Here is a 17,999-nt window from a genome sequence, read left to right as displayed (position 1 = left end):
ATAATTCAAGCTCAGGTCCTCTACCAGAAGCCTGGGAGCTTCGGGGTCCTGTGCAACATCCCACAGGAGCTGCAAGATACATCTGGCCCTTTAGTGCCCTCTGCCAAAGCCTCATCAGAAATGGTGTTAGTGGAAGGGTGCCTGTAATTCTTTGGGTAACTTTCAATAATTTGCTGTACCCATCTCCACATTTCTATCAAAATATAGAGAAATGATAGGTGGATCAAGACTTGCACAGTAGTTTAGGTAACTCTGAGAAAGAATCCAACTGTAGAGCAATTTGAACAAATGATGGTTAAGGTACTTCCTGAATACCTGGTTAATTATAAGACTAAAGTTTATTCAGCCGATTCCAGAGTTACTTCTTCATCTACTTTCAGGAAGTAAACAAATGCACACACACTCTTAGTGCAACACAAAACAGAATAAAATGAAGACAAAGCTTTTGAAAATGTGTACTTTTAATTTCAGTTCCCTTGGGGTGGGGTAGGACTGTTCAGGTGTGAGTGAGGAATGAAGGCAAAATATCACATCAATCCATGACACCACTTCATTTATCATCATAAATATTTTGTCTGCAATCATCCATACAGTACAATACACCAGCTCAGCCTAGAAAACATTGATTGTACACAAATAAAACATCTCATTTTATAAATCTTGATCTTTCTCGACAACAATCTAGAGGACTAGCGAGGCTGCTAGTAAAAGTTACTTCAAATGTTTTTCACTTTTCACACAGTTGGTGTTTTTTCCCCAAACTTAGGGGAGGATTTACCACAGTGAAACAAAACCAAATCCTATTGCCATTCAGTCTGGTGTAAGGGTTAGGAATATCAAAAGGACAGCTTTTGGAAAAGAGGAGTCACATCTTGTTAATATTGCTTCGTGATGGTCAAACAGACCAGCAGCTGGCCAGTGAAACTGCAGTTTTAGCCACGAGAAAGGCCAGGGTCATGCTGAACGACTTCTTTAGCCAAAACTCATAAAATTCAGGGGGAAAAAAAACAAAAAACAAAAAAAAACCAGAAGCCAAACAAACTTTAGAATTTCGCCATTTGCTTTTCTAAGCTGTCTTTACGAGTACACATTTAAAGTGAAATGTTGTGGATTTTGCTTCAGTCGTTTCCAAAATTGAAATCAACAGACGTAGTCCATGCGAGCTAGCGCGCAGAAGGCAAAGAGCACAACATCAGTGAGAGCGCACATATCTGCACCTATACTTTGCTGTCTGTCATGCAAATGCAGGGACAAGAAGCTAGAGAAGTCACCCATTAACTGATGGAGGTTTCGTGGAGCACTCCCATCTGTCACTAGAGGCAACAATGAGTTAAATGCAGCATGGTTAAACATTCACTACATTAGGTTCTCCCTTCAAGTTGACAGAGGTTTGCCACATCACTTTCTAAATTTAGAGGTTGTTTTGAGTAGCTCAATTACAGATTTGGTTTGGTAAAGGAATTCATTTCAGCATGTCGTCTGCAAAATGTCTTAAACTGGATAATTTTGTGTACAACACATTGAATTCAAAGTATAATAAACGTGATACAGTGATGATTAAAAGTTCAACATGTGCTATATTTTAATTGTCAACGACTGATGATTGTTTACTACTATAACAATGTTTACATTAAGAAAACACAGATGGATCATTAGTGTTATTACATCCAACCCCAACCACTAATCACAAGAGGTTTAAATATTAGTATGAGTTATATCAGACAGCTACAGTAATCTTCAGTATGAAGAAAGGTAACTATAGACGAATGTGTTCTGCTTCAGGAGGACTGAATGATATGACCCAATAACATGCCCTTTTTAACGTTAAAAAGATAAAATAAAAATCAAAAATGCACATATTAATGTACCATGTGCAAATGTAAAAGAGAGTGAAATTTATTATTTCCGGTTAAGTGAATCCAGTCAAGTTTGCTTGAAATACCCATCTCTCACAGGGATGCTCCAGGATTAACCAATGTAAACATATTAAGTCCTGTCATTCAACAAACAGGCCTATCTCTTCTCTTTGGGAAAATAAAATAAAATTAGTAAAGACTTGAACCAGTATGACTTTGGAAAGCTGTGGAATCGTCAACGATTGTTGCATATAAGATTCAAAGTCAAAGGATTTTCATGTTATGAGTAAAAATTACAGACCGAGCACTGCGGTGCTTGTAATCCAGAAGACCAGCACATATTGTCCCAAACAGCAGACCTTCCTTCACTTTAAACACGAGACATACAGTACAGCTGAACAGATGGAAAATAATTAAGAAAAAAAAGGAGATCAGATGCCAAATTAACCAAATGGCTAAACACAACATTGTGGGTTTTTTTTTTTTTTCTTGTGCTACAAACAATCACGTATGTATTTGAAAAATAAAACAGTACTTAAATTTGAAATGTACATTGATTTGATAGTTTGAAGATTCCAGTGAACCGTGTAAAAACCCTTTCATGTGTGGATGGAAATCCTTTTTTTTATGAACTTGTCTTTCTTCCTTCAGGCCATGCTTTCTTTTAACTGATCAGCTCATATATAACGAGGCACACTAGGAGAGAGATAAGGTCTGGGAGTTTTGAAGTGATGTTTACTGATATCTCTGTGTGTGTGTGTGTGTGTGTGTGTGTGTGTGTGTGTGTGTGGTTTAAGTTAAGAACTGGGAGCACTTGAGGAATACAATGATGGCCATAAACATGACTAACAAGTTCACACAGCAAAAAAGTGTTGAGATAGATTGGGATTGAGTCAAGTATAAGAGAGGGAAGGGAACGGTTAAAGGATTTTCAGGGAACAAAGCACAAAGAGAGGTTAAAGTGAAAAAAAGGAAATTGGGAAAAGAGGCACTAAAAGCCCTCTGACTCTTCATGAAACTGGCCACTTGGTTTCCTGCTGCACTTAGCTCATTCACAACTAATACCCTGTTATTCATCCGTCCAAACATCCTGCCATGCATTCATCTTGAATCTTCATCCAACCAGTTATTTCTTTGTTTCTCTCTGTAGTGGTCCTCTGTTAAATTGGGGGTTTCAACAGGTAACAGGTGGAGTTGTTGGCTGAGAAGGAAGCTACAGGAGGTCCAGCGAGGGCCTCTCATTGCTCTTCTAACCAGGAGGGCTTGTCAGCCCCTGGGGGCTTCAACTTTACATTGAACTGCTTCAGCGTTTGCTCAAGCTGCTGCTGGTTGCCAGCAAAGTATGCTGATATGGCATTATGGAAGAGAAGGAGCTGCTTATGCATCACCTTCACCTGAAAGACACCAGAGAGTTAGGGATTTAGTCTGTGCACATCATGAATGACAGAACTTAAATTAAACCTGGATAAAGATGTTTTTTTTGTTCATGATGACGTAATTATGCTTCTAACCTTATTCTCCTCCAGAAACTTGAGCTTAATGGCAACATCTGAGCGAAGACGTTCGTACTTGTCCTTTTGGACTTGGTACTGTTGCTGAGCAGCTTCTATACGGGCCATGGCTACAGCATCTCTTGGACCCATACTCAGTTCCTCAAGGTCTGACCGGTAGGCATCATACTCTAGTCTAAAAGTACACAAAAGGAGAAGAGATGATACAGTGCAACAATCTTGACAAAATAATGCTTCGTTTTAAAATTTCACCATAAATAAAATTAAAATAGAAGTTTTTAGCGAGGTCCTTGGAGATAAAAAAATAACAGTTTCTCTTTCAGAGCTACAAATCAAAAAAGTTATTTCTCTCATCTGTCAGTTTCATATATAATATGCCAACTCTGCCCCTTAGCTGGTCATTCAGAAATATTTCCTAATGATTCGAATGATCTATTGACTCGAAGCTCTAACTGTTGGTCTGGTCACAGCTAATGGGCGATTTTGACACAACCATTAAATTAAGAGTTGCTCAGGGATGAGGTTTATTCAACCAGCCAAAATGCAGTTTGCATCCAATCTTGCTTAAACCAATTGTGTATTTCTTCACATTAATAAATACATTCATAATTTATCTAGTTGAAAATATTACTGTTTACATTATATATTAAATAAAAGTTTAGATATTTTATATTAAACTATTTTAACAGATCAAATTGGCCACTGGAGGGCAGTAGAAGCACACCGAATGCATCATTACTGACATTATTGCCATCTTTTAAGTGGATATAGTAAATTTGTTAGCAAGCAGCTTCAGATTTACGCAAAGAGCAGGTATGAAACACAATTATCCATTTAGAATAATGCTAAGGCCCCTGATTTAATTATGTACTCCATGTACTAACCTTGCATTTTCATACATCTTGATAGTCATCAGGGTGTCCTCCATGGTCTTGTTGACTAACGTATTGATGCTGGACACAAAGAAGTTAATGGCACCAAGTAAAGTCTCTCCGTTCTTACACAGCAACTTCTGAGTCTCTGCATTGTAACCGAATTCATCCTGTAAGCAAAAAAAAAAAACAAAAAACAAAAACCAGAAGTTTTTAAATGGCTAAAATAAACCTAATAATCATACTGGCATCAGTGTGGCTCACCAACAAAGCCACAAACAGTTAAAATACAAAGTGACATCTCACCCGAAGCTCGGGAGATTTCTGACTGAGGTCAGCAAAAGTGTCGCCAAGCGCATGCTGTGTCTGCACCATGTTGTAGAAATGGTTGGTCAGAGCTCTGGCCAGTCGTAGCACATTCTCGTATTTCCGTTTAGTGTCTCTCAGCACCTCAATCTGAGCCTCCAGCTCCAGGTCCACGGTCCGGGAACCCCGACCGAAACGCTCTGAGATCATTTGCTTTGTACACTATGACACGGTGGGAAGGAACAAAGAGACATGAGTTACACAAAAATAAATTAAAATTTGAAAAATGACCATTTTACAATAACGCTATTCTCTAATCACAGTTCTACTCAGTCAATATAACAAAATCTCAGATACCTTGTAAGTATTCAGACCCCATTTCTTCACTGTTTCTAGCTTTTCCACAGCCACACCGCGGGTCGTTTCCTCTGCCGTCATTGATGAGCTGCTGCTGCTGTGGTGCATGTTGGAACCTGAGGTGGAACACCCAAATATAGTAACACAAACACATGAACACAAGCAAAACCTTCTTGGACAGCAAAATTACCCCATACAAAATCAGATGAAACTGGATTTTTTAACCACTGAAAGTGTCCAGGATCTAAGAAAGTTTAGACTGAGGATTGTTTAACATCTGTTATTCTGTAAGCCACGGCCAACCCTTAAACATAAATCAGAGAGCGTTAATGAGTGACTACAGAGCAGGAAAATACTAAAACTAAACTGGATAGAAATACTGGCAGAACAGAAAAACAAGATTTTTTTGGAAGACACCAAATCCTTTTTATGAAGCTGATTAAAGAAATACTGCAATATTCACACTGTTATATTGGCAATCTAATTAATCAACGTAGAGGCTGCGAACATCATTTTTCCCTCCTCAGTACCTTGATTGGACAGATGGCAGGACTGCTACTTTGCCTGGCCTTCATACGCAGCTCTATGACGTTAAATGGGTGTTTGGACGACAGAATGATTTTCAGTGAGCATTCATTATGGTAAGGAGTGGGAGTGGAATTTACATGTTTTTACTAATTAAGGGAATATTTTGGGTAATTCGATATTTATGTTTTAAACAGTCGTTAACAAAATGTCAAAAGTAGAATAATAATGAGATACGAGGAAGATGTGGGAAAATGCAGGGAGATGCAAACAAGACCACAAGATAAACAAAGGGAGAAAGGGATAAGAATCATGCATGTAGGAGGGAATTGCAAAAAGAAGGTGGAGCACAAAAATAGAAAAGTACAAAGATGAACAGGCAACATTAAGTACATGACAGTCAGTGAACAATGCAGAGAAATGAGCAATGATCACCAGAATGAGTTTGAATTGCAGTCACACTAACTGCTAGGATGCTGTGTGTGGAGCGGACTGGTTAAAGCTTTTACTAAATAACAGCAGATGGGAAAAACTAACAGAATGTAAAATGTAAAAAGCTCAAGCCAAGGGAGCTCACTCTCGGGGCAGTATTTACTTTCATGGGAATAGGGTTGTAGTTTGTGTATATTCATTTAGTTTTCTTTGGTCTTTTAAAACATACTTGAAGATGTTCATAGTACAGTAAGATTCATATTAGGGTAGCATGACAGATGTTTGCATGGATTACACACATCAGTATAATTTCCTAAACATTCCCAATATAAACAGATTAGGATAACAAATTTTAAGAAAGTTTTACCTTATTTGACCTTAGAGAGGTCAGAAGTCTATAGTACCGTGACACAATCCCCATATATCATTCACTATATGCCTATATGTTTAAAGGCAAATAATGGAAGTAAGAAAAATAATTTTAATACGTATTATTATATTATTATCACTTCAGATCAATCTTTTGACCTTGAAGGAAAGGTCAGAGGTCAAATGTGACATGATACTTAGTGTTGACAATACACAAGATACTTGTAAGAATAATAGCTTTCTAAATTATAACATGTCACTTGTTTTGATCAATAAATTATTAAGATGACCTTGTAGACCTTGATGGATGCAAGTCAAATTTTATTGTATTATTAACACGACCCCCTCTACACCCACGCAGAGTTTTATCAGTATTCATTTAAAACTTTTCAAGCTACTTGGACAAAGAATGGCACACACACTACAAAAAAACAACCTCCTTGAGTGAGTTAATAAGCATGAAGATGGATTTGGTTCAGTGGGTGCACACCCACACCTTACAAGAGAAACCAAACCAAAACCTACAAATGAGAAAGAAATACTGTTATAGAAAAAGCCACAATGTGTCTACAAAAAGAGCAGCAGGCAGAGGTAAGTGCAATGCCCTTGTTTCCACTGAAAAAGAGGAAAAACTGGTGAAAAAGGGCAGACAAGTCATTTCCCAGTCACCTAAAAAAAAGAAAGAAAAGGACACTCTACACAGAGCATATTTCCAAAATGAGCTAGCCACACTCTGAGAACAATCAAAGACAGAAAGAAATCAAAACGCACTTTTAATGCACTTGAGATCTTCTTTAATCACCTTACTTTACCCTAACTAAGAAATAGTATTTTGGAAATAAGCTCTCTATTATTAACAACAATAAGGTTAAGGCACCTAATCCTGTAACTGGGATCCTTTTGTTAAACTCAGCATTGTAGTGCACAGCAGGGCCTGTGAGAGAGGGAGGGATAAAGAATTATTTTATTAAACAAAGTTTTAACTATTTCCATCTAAAACTTTCTTTATATGCACCATCATTTGAAACAACAACAACAACAACAACAAAAACCTCTACTCCTCTTATTGCAAAACAAATTCTTAAAAATCTTTTTAAGGTTGATGAAAGGACAGATAAGCCAGCTTCAGTAATATCTATGATCACCATTATCAGATACATAAAAACAACATCATCATGGATTAAGTCATTTCTTTTAATGGTTCTTTAGTTGCCAAAGGATCAAAAAAATACTATTTTCACAAAAGTACAAACAGTGTGGCTATTGCACGGCCTTGGTGATATTTCCGTTTCAGTGTAGAGGCCCGAGTTTTCATGCTGAAGCCCTCTGCACCATCACCTTACCGCTTAAAAAACATAAATAAATCATGGACTGCTTTTCCCCCCTCCTCAGCCATATGTGATGGTAAATGACTCTTGCTATCAAGGCTACCGTTTGTTTTCAAACAGGTTTAGCTGCATTTTAAGAACATGTTTTACGATGCACAGCACTTCCAGTAGAAGCATCACCGTATGGAAAAATGTGCTTTCATAAAATCAGTATTAGAAATGCACAGCTACACCACCCAAACCCTGTTATCAGTGTTGTAGACTGCAACCAGCCCATCAGTGAATAATGACATTTACTGATGGCGGTCGCCAGTGTTTGTCATTTGGGTGCCATCAGTTGTGTGCTGGTAAAATGTTATTTAACTATAATGAATCTTTCTTTGTTTTGCTGGCACAAAAAGAGGTGATACAAAGCAAAAAGACATCAGTAAGTAACAACAGGCACTACCTTTTAAAGCACAGTCAGTAGGTAATAATACATTAATTGCAGCATGATCTTGTGGGTAGTCAGAGACAGTACAGAGCCTGAAAAAAACATCACAAATGAGTAATGGGAACAAAGGGTGAAGCAGCACTACCTTTGATTGAACTGGTGGGGATAATGCCCTCTGCTGTTCCTCCATAGCCCCCAGATACAATGCTAGTCTCGTTGAGATTGGGACCTGATACCATCACCTGCTGCAGGTCCTGCAAAATGTAATGTTAACAAAAAAAAGAAAAAAGAAAAAGGATGGGCGGGATAAAAAGGATGGGTTGGGGAAGGAATATACAGAAAGGAGATTGTGACTTGAGAGCCAAATTAAGATAACATAGGCTAAAGCCTCAGTCAAAAGGTTATCCACTGACAGTGAGACAAACACCACGTGAGGAATGTTAGGAAGCAAAATGGAAAAACTGTATGAAAGCGTGTGAAAAAACAGAAAACACATGACTAACATGTCCGTCAATAATTAATCCAAGTGATCTGAATCTCCTGCAAACTTGAACTTCTATACACAGCTGTAATATACTCAGAGTTTAATCCAGACAGTGACTTCAGTGATCTATGGAAAAGCACACATAAGTAATTTTCTACTAATAATCGCCATCAGAGGCTTCTTTGAAGTTTTGGCTCACGAGCAGAGTTGGGTTATGAGCCACTCTCTCCCTCGGGTTTTGTTTAAGCTGCGGTTCTCTTTTGTTTGACTTCCTGCTGAAGTATCAGCAATTTAAAAAATATGTAGGATTATAAGGAAGGAAAATCGAGAAAAAAAGGAGCCTAAGAACTTAAAAAAAGACTGAAAATGTGTTCATGTCTGCAGGAAGGCCTCTTTTTCATACATCAAGTAATTTAACTATGAGTTAAATCATCTAAAAACGTAAAGGATGTAACAAATGGACATCTGATAAGTTGCTAAACATTTGCCTCATTTAGTTTAGATAAACAGAGTTACTTAATGGAAGTCTGTTTTTTCTGTTATTTCTGACCATTAAAAAGAAAAAAAAAAAAAAAAAAAAAAAAAAAAAGAACAAAGGAGCCCACATTTTCAAATGCTCATGCTTAGACTACACAGTATGTGATAAGGAAATTACAGAATAACGCCCTGCAAGGGGAATGGCTATTTCCGCTTTGTAAACAAACACATAACATATGCGATACAACCTTGGAGTCAGAAAAAAAAATTACAACTGCTTTGATTTGACCCATCTTTAATGTCCTGAAAGCTTTGCTTCAGGGCATTATCTGGTTTTTAAGACTCATCTTGTAGTCAGACCTGCAGAATTAAATATTTCTTCTTTTTTTTTGTAATAAACACCGACTTACACATCAAAACAAGTAAAGCAAAATCACATCAACAACACAGCATTAGTATGACAATAAAGACCATTAGTATAAAACAGAACAATCTTGTTTTGTTAACCATCACCCACTAAAAATTTAGGCATCTCACACACTCACACACACACATACACACTCTATCTGGGCTACCTTAGGCAACCGAAAACGACACACACTAGACATCTTTGCATCTAATAATCAAATGGAGCATAACATCTCAAATTGACGGATATCCCACGAAACATGTCAGTCTTTGGAGACTCTTTCTAGCTACAGTTAGTAGGAGTAAGTTTACCAGGCAAGCTGCACAGTGGTTTGAATTAAAGATCAAATATCTGACATTTTGTGAAACAAACCAGTGCAGCGATGCAAGGCAATTTAATTCCCCTTGAAGTCAAACCACTGAGCAGTACTACACACCATACTACAACATACACGCAAATGCACAAATGGCCTGCTCACCCTGGTGCCTCTGGAGCTCCCTACCTTCTCATCTAAGCTCCACTGCAGCTTTGCAGCCTGCACAGAGATGGAGGAGGGGGAGTGGGGGGGGGGGGGTGGGTTGACAAACACAACAAGAACAACAACAGAAAAAGAAACAAACAGAAAAGGAGACAAAAAGGAAAAAATCCATGACTGAAATATGAAACAAGATAGGAGGATGCAAACGAAATCTCAGAAAAACCATTGCAATGTCCACAGACAGCAGTGATGCAGGATGGAGAGCAGTGATGACTTATATCACAGCTTGTCAGGTTGCATCATTAGACTAGATTATGTGATAATTTCAAGAGTCTAGTCTACATGGTGAACATGTTTGCATTCGATCTCCAATGTGATGCCATAGGTGCTTATAATATTCACTGTCACTGTCTGGAAAAAAGAAAATACAGACTAACACAACACTGTAAAAATTAAGCTATTCATACAAGACATGGACATTAAAAGTGACAACATTAAGAAGGGAGGGGAAAAAAATATTAAAAGGGACTGAATGTAGACACAAAAATAAATCCATACAAGCAAAGTTTTAGTGCCCCAACTCCAGATTTCACAACTCTGACAAGTGGAAAAAAATTCCCCAACAATACTTTAACTGAAACAAACGTGCCAAAATAATGTGTCACCTTCAAGCCAAACAGAGTTCAATATAATAATAGTTGCCGGTCTAGACCATCCCGCAAAGGCCGACCAATTGGTTTAGCCAACCTGTGTTAGTAGTTCATAAAACCTCTTATCTTTAATAAGCATAACAGTGATCAGTGGCCACATAGCCTCAACAGTCTAGTCAAGGCAATGTCCCGTTTTCTATGGAAACATCTGCTTTACCTCTGGCCCAAACTGGAAAAAGATGCCAGACAGGTTAAGAGCACCTGTAGCTCCACGTGGCTGCTTGAATTAGCAGGACTTCCTATAATCTGAACACCATTTAAAAACTGAACACAATTTGAATTTGACTTGACAGGTAAAAATCAACATTTTCTTGTTTTTCTACTGTTCTAAACAAAAATTTTAATGGCTTAAAAACAAACAAACAATTAAATACCAAGACCTTTAAAAAAAAAAAGAAAAGGGGGGGGGGGCATTATATCTACGCAAATACATTTTAACCAAAAGTCTGTTTTAGCTATGCTTTATCATCATTCAGTCCTTGTAACTCTTCCTTACAGCTCTGCCTTGTGTTATGACATCTGTTTAATGTGGGAGAAAGCTGACGCAAACACCGATCCCTCCCTTGACACTTTGTTTGTACAGGTTCAATTCCTTTGCAGGAAAACTACCACAAGTCAAGCCAAAGCATGAAAAGATATAACTTTACAACTACCCATGGGATATTTATATAAATAAAGATTTATTTGCACAAGTAACCACCTGTGAGAAACTGTGTATGATGGTACAAGCATCTTAAAATGCTGTTATCTGGAGAGACACCAGAGAGCCTTTGCTGCCAAGACGTTGCTGGCAGTCAGTGATGTCTCTGTCACGTCAAGCTGCCAGTCACCATCCTTTTTCTGTCATGCACATGATGTTGCAACATCTGAAACTGGACCTGCTTTTTCTTTACCTGCCAGTCTTCATCCCATGTGAGAAATAACAGACTTGTGCAGCTTTAAATCAAGTGCTGCGCAGCAGATATCAATCTGATTTCACAGGGCTTTCAACCAAGGACAAAGCATCGCCAGTTTCAGATTAATTGCAGAGTTGCTATGACAACTGGTTAATATCCAATACAAAACAGTGCAGCCGAACACTTCTCATACATAAACATATTAAACTGAGGTAGTCACACCAAATGGTTGAACACACGCAACACACTGTAAGCTTTCCGACAAGGAAGGTTGTTCTTTTACTACGTGTGAGCTGAGCACATAGTTTGGTAAGCAAATACCCTAATGCAGTTCCCTGCCAGTGTTTCCGGCAGGATCTTCAGTCTGTTTGCCCAACAAGGTGTGCCTTGAGATCGAAGACAGCTAACAACCTGTTCCCAATATCTCTCAGAGAATCCACTACTACTTTACTTAATCCAAATCTCATATTGTCTTGTCCATTTAAAGTGTTTTCCCCTCCCCCATTCTGAAGCAGTTCTCACCTGGGGAAAAATGTGTGAGAATCCAACACTTGAGATCAATATAGACATATAGTGCATCAGAGATTGATTGATTGATATATATTTATATACATCCCTTTATATGTTAGTGGGAACAGCTGTTCTCAGGGAAACAGCTGGTCTCCAACACCTGATTTCCCCATGGAAGCTCTTTCTACAGTTCTTGGTATGCAAGCTACATAACACAAGGCTTTGTGATATTGTGTAGTTGGCAACGCGTCAAACAACAGATAAACCTGTGCAGAAAACTAACTTCATTTAAAATTACTGTAAGATCTGGATCCTGCCTGTGAGTGACCATTCAGTGAATTAAGTCAAATAAAGGAAAAAGGTAAATACACAGTAGGTCACTAGTTCGTATACTAAAGCACTCAAGGCTCACAGTTGTTAATAATAACATTATCTAAACTGTACTGTCCATACAGCTTGTACTTATTCACACTTTGCTGTGAATGATGTGAAAAGGAACAAGCATAAGAGGCTAATCTTGTAGCAGCTAAGAAAAACATCCACTATGTCAAATTCAAACTTCAAACTCAAAAAAAGTACACATTTTTAATATTACTGAGCCAACCACCATTAACAACACATAATCAAACCTGATGTAATCAAAAGGCTAAAGTATCTAGGTTCAATTTTCCCTACAGGCTCTAATTTGAAAGATACACCACTGGCTGAAACATCGATGCTTTTCCTTTGTTTCATTCTTTTGGATAAAAATTGAAGCACAAAATAATGTGAGCGCCTGGCAAAAGACAGAAAAGTCCTTTTAGATTTATAATACACCATAAACTGTTTACAAAGAAATAGAAACACAAAAAAAGATAATTAATGTATTCTTTACAACAAATAAAAAGATAAACAGCTCTGTTTCATGCGTACTCTGTTGGCAGCTATCTGATTTGAAAATACAAATTTAGGTTTTGCTGACAGTTTGTTGTTTCACAAAAAACCAAAAAGGGTTTTTCTACAAGTGTTACACACAAGAGACTGAACTGATACGGCAGCCCGACCTACCTGTTCAAGGCTGTCGTCTTCTGTTAGTGTCCCTGTGTCACCGTTACTGTTGATAGGAATCTCCATTGTGGCAGCTTTATTCATAATGCTGTCTGTCATAATGCACTATGCCTGTGAGAGAGAGAAAGAGAGAGCGAGACAAAGTGTGTAAACTAAAAACTACCATGTGTAAATAAATTAAAAGTGGCAGAGATAGAAAAACTGTGCCGCTTTGAAGGGAAGAGACCAAAAGAGCTTAGTCTAAACAGCCCAACCATTAAGCAGATGGGATTATAATTACCACAAACAAGCGAGGAGGTGGTTTTCAAAGAGCAAGGCTACCGCTCGGGATAAAAACAACACACCTATGAAAGACCCCCCTACTACACACAGATGCAGACAGTACAATGAGCCGCTTCGGTTAAGTGGCCACTCTGTTCTAAAGCTCAATTACACGACTCTGTGTGACCAGTATCCACTCCCTAAAAACCCAAAGTGAAGGGAAACAGCAAAATGTTTACATCACAACGCTCCAGTCATTTTAATGGCTCAAACTGATGCAGCCTGCCACACATTCATTTAAAACCCAAAAAGATAAACACGCAGTAATATGGACATCATATTTGACAGTAATAATAAATTCACTAATGAGTGCCACAGTTCCGTTTAATGCACAAAGCTAAATGCTAAAGCTAATGCCTATAATATTGACATTTTTCCACAAAAACTTTTCCAGATATAACCTGATGGAGCTGTATTGGCAAACACACGTGCCCAAATTAGTCAAGCAGGGTATTCAATTGTCTTTAACCTGTTTAATAGGCTAATCTGACTGAGACCATATAAGAACAAAGCAGGTAATTGTCCAAACAATACACAGTGAGTGAGTGGGTGTCACATGTCCACCTTCAGGCATGCTATACCCAGGCACCACATGTAGCCAAAACCAAATTCAAGTAGCATCTGATACACCAAATTTCTTACTGTTTGCTACATGTGTGCAACTTTGGACAATGCCCAGACCTAATTCTCCCAGCACTTTCAGAGGTTTACCTGTGAAGTCAGCGATTGAGTTCATATTAGACAGTGAAAATGGAAATCAAACTTGTATCAGTAGGGCTTTTTTTCAGACACTACATAAGCAAAAGATTTGAAAAACACAGCCTCACTGAATTCAAATTCTTTCCATCTAGTTGCTAAGGCCTATAAAAATCAAGCTATGCAGACTGCCTTTACAAATATTAGTGAAACAATAGGTCACTCTAAAAAGTTCACTGAATTTAAGTATGGTACTGTAATAGTATAACACTGTTAAAGCCAGTTTTATTATTACTGCAAAGTGGAAGTATTTGAGAGCCACATCAATTCATCCAAAAAGTGGTATTCCATGGAAAGTTAGAGAGCATGGTTGGCGAGTGCTGAGGCGCTGAGAATGTAAACGTCACCAACACTCTCCCGACTCAACAACTGCACAGTTTCAAACCTCCACTGACATTAACATCAGCACAAAGAAACTGTATAAAAGGGGCTTAATGGCATTAGGTTTCCATGACCGAACAGCTCCTCTGGGTGTAGTATAAAATACAAAAATACATACAAAAACTGCATTTTGGAAGCCTTTTTCAAAAACACTGTTTCTACAATGTATACTGACGAGATAATTAGAATTCCCCCCAACAAAACAACAAAACAAACAAACTTGCTCTAATGCTGATAAATTTCTGAAGACAAGAAAAAAAGGCAGGTTGATAATTATGGATGTGTGGGTAATTTGTGGTATATATTGTTAATTCTTAATGTGAAAAGATCTTAGAACTGGAGTTTCGAAGCCAATTACTCCGTTTAACACATGACCCCACTTGGTATACAAAGCTGAGTCCCTCACCTCGTTTCCAATACCACTGTAATATATTCTTCTTATTATGACAGCATTTGAATGTGACAAACTTGAGAGCAGAAGAGTGTGCGCAAGGCTTTTGAGGCGGCTCAGTCCCTGGCTTTGGGGAACTAAAGTAACTTTTAAGAGAGTCTAGCAGGTAACAAATGAATGCACTGATGAAGCAGAGCTTCACTGTCTAACCCAAGTTAATGAAAAGGTCATAAGAAATATCAGTAACTTATCTACAAATTCTGTGATAAATTTGTGTTACTTTGGTAACTTAAACAGTCTTTGAGTCCTTGTGAACTATGCTATTAACTAGCAGACTAAAACTTCAGCTGCTGTATGTTGCAGGGTTTTGGTAGATCCTTCCTGGTATTAATGTCCTATTGTTTGAAGGCAGGTATAGTACACGTAGTCCATGTTTACATTAGCTAAAGCCTCTCCTGAGGAGCTTTTCCATTTGTGAATGCACACTTGGCCATGCCATCTCTGTTGACTTACGACATTACAATAGATGTAGAAAACGTGTTTCTCTTGTTCAACAGCACCCATGGCAATAAAGACAGCTTACTGCAACTGTACTGTGGGTCGGATAGTTTAACAATTCTTCAGTTACTGTTCAGTAGGTTTTGTCTCTCAATCAAGTGACCTAGACAGGCTAAATAAATACCAAACGGCACATTATTTCATATATTCGTCTCATTAATTATTCGTAATTAGCAGCTTCGAAAATAGCATCAGAGGCAAACGCTATTAATAAACACTGACGTACAATAAGTCGACGGATGCAAGTAACTTTAAATCAATGGCAAATTTAAGAGTTCGTAATGCTTAAAAAAATATTAAGGCAAATACTGCAGAACAGGCTGGGGCTGTACTGAAACCCGGATGCAGTAGTAAATACGAGCCTAACAGGTGCGCCAGCACAGGTGTACAGTTTTCTCAGGTAACGCTATATTCAGGTCGCCGGTGAGTTCGGGCGAACAACGCAGTGATGGAGGGCCCATTTGACAAAAATCTGCTGAACTAAGGCAGAAATGCATTTTTGTGTGAAAAGAAGGCCCGCTTCCAGTTCACATATGCAGCTGTTGAGAAAAAGCTGGAGAAATGGTAAACAAATCTGCAAGCTCAACGTGCAAACCCTGGTTCAGAGACGCAGAAATTAAAATAAATTAATAAATAAATAAACAATATATGACAGAAAGGCAACGTGGCAGTTCTCAAACAGCTTGACTTACGGTCTGCTTGGTCCCGTCGTAAAAACAGAGCTGCTCAGAAAGCTAACGCGTAAGCTAATAGCAGGCTAGCGGCAGTGCATCCCAGCTCACGCGCGGCTCGGAGGAGGCTGCTGTGTCCGTGCTCAGTCCGTGGGCAACGACACAATACTCTTCTTTAAGGATGTTTCAGTGACATTGCGAGAAAAAGTCTGGTTCTTACTGCTCTTGTCTTTGAGCTTTTTTTCCCCAATATCTTCTGTTTAATGAAGCCAGAGGGGGAACGTTTTACGGATCTGACGACACCGTGGATTTCATTTCGCAGACACACTGCGAGCCAAAGATCGTCTACAAACAGGCGGGTCACTCGTTACAAATGGCGCTTTCCCGGCTTACTGCCACAATAAAATTATTATAATACATTTAAAACATGTATATATGTTTCTAAATAATTATATAAATACCTGCTTTTTTTATATGAAAATATCATATACACGAAATGAGTTGCCTTCACATATTTGTTTCATGTACTGAGAAATAAATGTTACAACTGAAAGCGCACTAATTAACAAATGACTACAAAGTATGATAATTAATTACTTTGGTTGATCATGAGTGTCCATTAGTTTAAAACTGAGTTGATAAACTGATTTTTTTTTTTTTTTTTAAAATTTAAAGAAAGAAAAATGAAAACGCCACTGGATAAGTCCTACTCTGAATCCTACAGGAAATTCGAACTGAGTGAGACTTCTTAGTTTTTTGTGTCTTCGCCCTCAATACGGCCCATCTTTGGGAGCATCTTGACAGGGCGTACGTGAACGTGTCAGAAAACTCTTGGTTGCTGAACATTAAACTCATGTAGGTGTTTGTTCAGTGACCTCATAGATTTTTGTTCTTTTAACTGCCCCAAGAAAAGCGTATGACCCCTGTGAATGGAAATGTGGGGCAGGTTTCTTTAGTCTAAGAAACCCTGCCCCGCTGTGGCTGCAATGCAGTAATGTACAAAAGTCTTGACTCTCCCCTCATTTCTTTGTATTTTCAATGAACCAGACTTTCTTGCATTTTATAAGTGATCTTGAGCGGTAGTTCTCCAGCTTTTCTGCAGGTCTTTCAAAGTTTTTCTATGGACATTGGCTGCTTTTTCATTTATTTTCAGTCCAGTCCTTTTACCTGAACATTTTTGCACCATCCAGGTGATTTACAAAAAGCTATTACCTGAAAATATGGCATGTCTTGGCATAATGTCCTTAGAAATTGAGAAAACTGGACAATTGGCAGACTAGAGAAGAAGTGACAGGACTAAAAACCTAAATAAAATGTACAGTAAATGAACAGTATCAGAAAGTCACACCCTTAAAAATTATGAGAAGAAAGAGGACCTGAAACAGAACCTGGGGGATGCATCTGGCCCATCAGTTGATCCATCTAAAGTTTGTTGAAGTCTCATCAATGGAAGGGTGGGTGTCAGGAAGCTATTCTTAAGGAAGAGAAAAGGCATGTCTGTCAAATTGTATATGAATTGGACAGCCACTAATGTAAGACAGCAGTTTTTACAGCCATCTGACTATGGAGGCTGTGACATGGTTTAGGGCTGCATTTGATCCTGTAGTATTGGAGATCTTGTCAAAACTGAAGAATTATGAATGCAGAAAGTGTCGTCAGGTTTTGCTCTACCATGCAATACCATATTAAAGCATCTGATTGTCAACAGCTTCATTTTTCAGTATGACAATGATCCCAAACACACTGACAATCAGTCGTGTATTAGGCTCCCCAGAGCCCAGACCTCTTAATGTCGAAGCAGTGTGAAATAATGTTGACAGAGAACAGAATGAAATGCAACCAACATCCAAATAAGAGCTTTGAATATCCTTCAAAAAACCTGGTTAACTGTTCATGAAGACTACTAATAGAAACGACAAGA

General features: G+C 38.3%; 1 protein-coding gene across 5 annotated transcripts; it reads right to left on the bottom strand.

Moving 5' to 3' along the window:
* Positions 1-443: 443 nt before the first annotated feature.
* Positions 444-16,412, bottom strand: arfip2b (ADP-ribosylation factor interacting protein 2b). 5 transcript variants are annotated; one of them, XM_040033236.1, is made up of 10 exons: positions 16,100-16,412; positions 13,001-13,111; positions 9,862-9,894; positions 8,135-8,243; positions 7,106-7,162; positions 4,903-5,018; positions 4,546-4,767; positions 4,252-4,409; positions 3,368-3,542; positions 444-3,250 (listed from the first exon to the last, which is right to left on the bottom strand). In XM_040033236.1, the coding sequence occupies exons 2-10, from the start codon at positions 13,097-13,099 to the stop codon at positions 3,095-3,097; spliced, it is 1,125 nt and encodes a 374-aa protein (XP_039889170.1). In that variant the 5' UTR covers positions 13,100-13,111; positions 16,100-16,412; the 3' UTR covers positions 444-3,094. The 5 variants fall into 5 exon arrangements, with proteins under 5 accessions (XP_039889170.1, XP_039889169.1, XP_039889173.1 ...); XM_040033235.1 differs by having other exon boundaries at positions 9,838-9,894; positions 16,100-16,411; XM_040033239.1 differs by lacking the exon at positions 9,862-9,894.
* Between the last annotated feature and the right edge of the window lie 1,587 nt (positions 16,413-17,999).

This window comes from Simochromis diagramma, unplaced genomic scaffold, assembly GCF_900408965.1.
Source record: "Simochromis diagramma unplaced genomic scaffold, fSimDia1.1 OVJJ01000216.1, whole genome shotgun sequence".
In the NCBI taxonomy this organism is placed as follows: domain Eukaryota; kingdom Metazoa; phylum Chordata; class Actinopteri; order Cichliformes; family Cichlidae; genus Simochromis; species Simochromis diagramma.
Note: the sequence above shows the minus strand (reverse complement) of the source record. Positions and strands in the feature narration are given on the sequence as shown.

Coding starts and splice junctions, on each gene's coding strand:
- arfip2b (XM_040033235.1), bottom strand. CDS start 13,099: ATGACAGACAGCATTATGAATAAAGCTGCCACAATGGAGATTCCTATC. Junction 8,244..9,837: donor GGAGCTCCAGAGGCACCAGG/GTGAGCAGGCCA, acceptor TACATTTTGCAG/GACCTGCAGCAGGTGATGGT. Junction 3,251..3,367: donor AGTTTCTGGAGGAGAATAAG/GTTAGAAGCATA, acceptor GGTGTCTTTCAG/GTGAAGGTGATGCATAAGCA.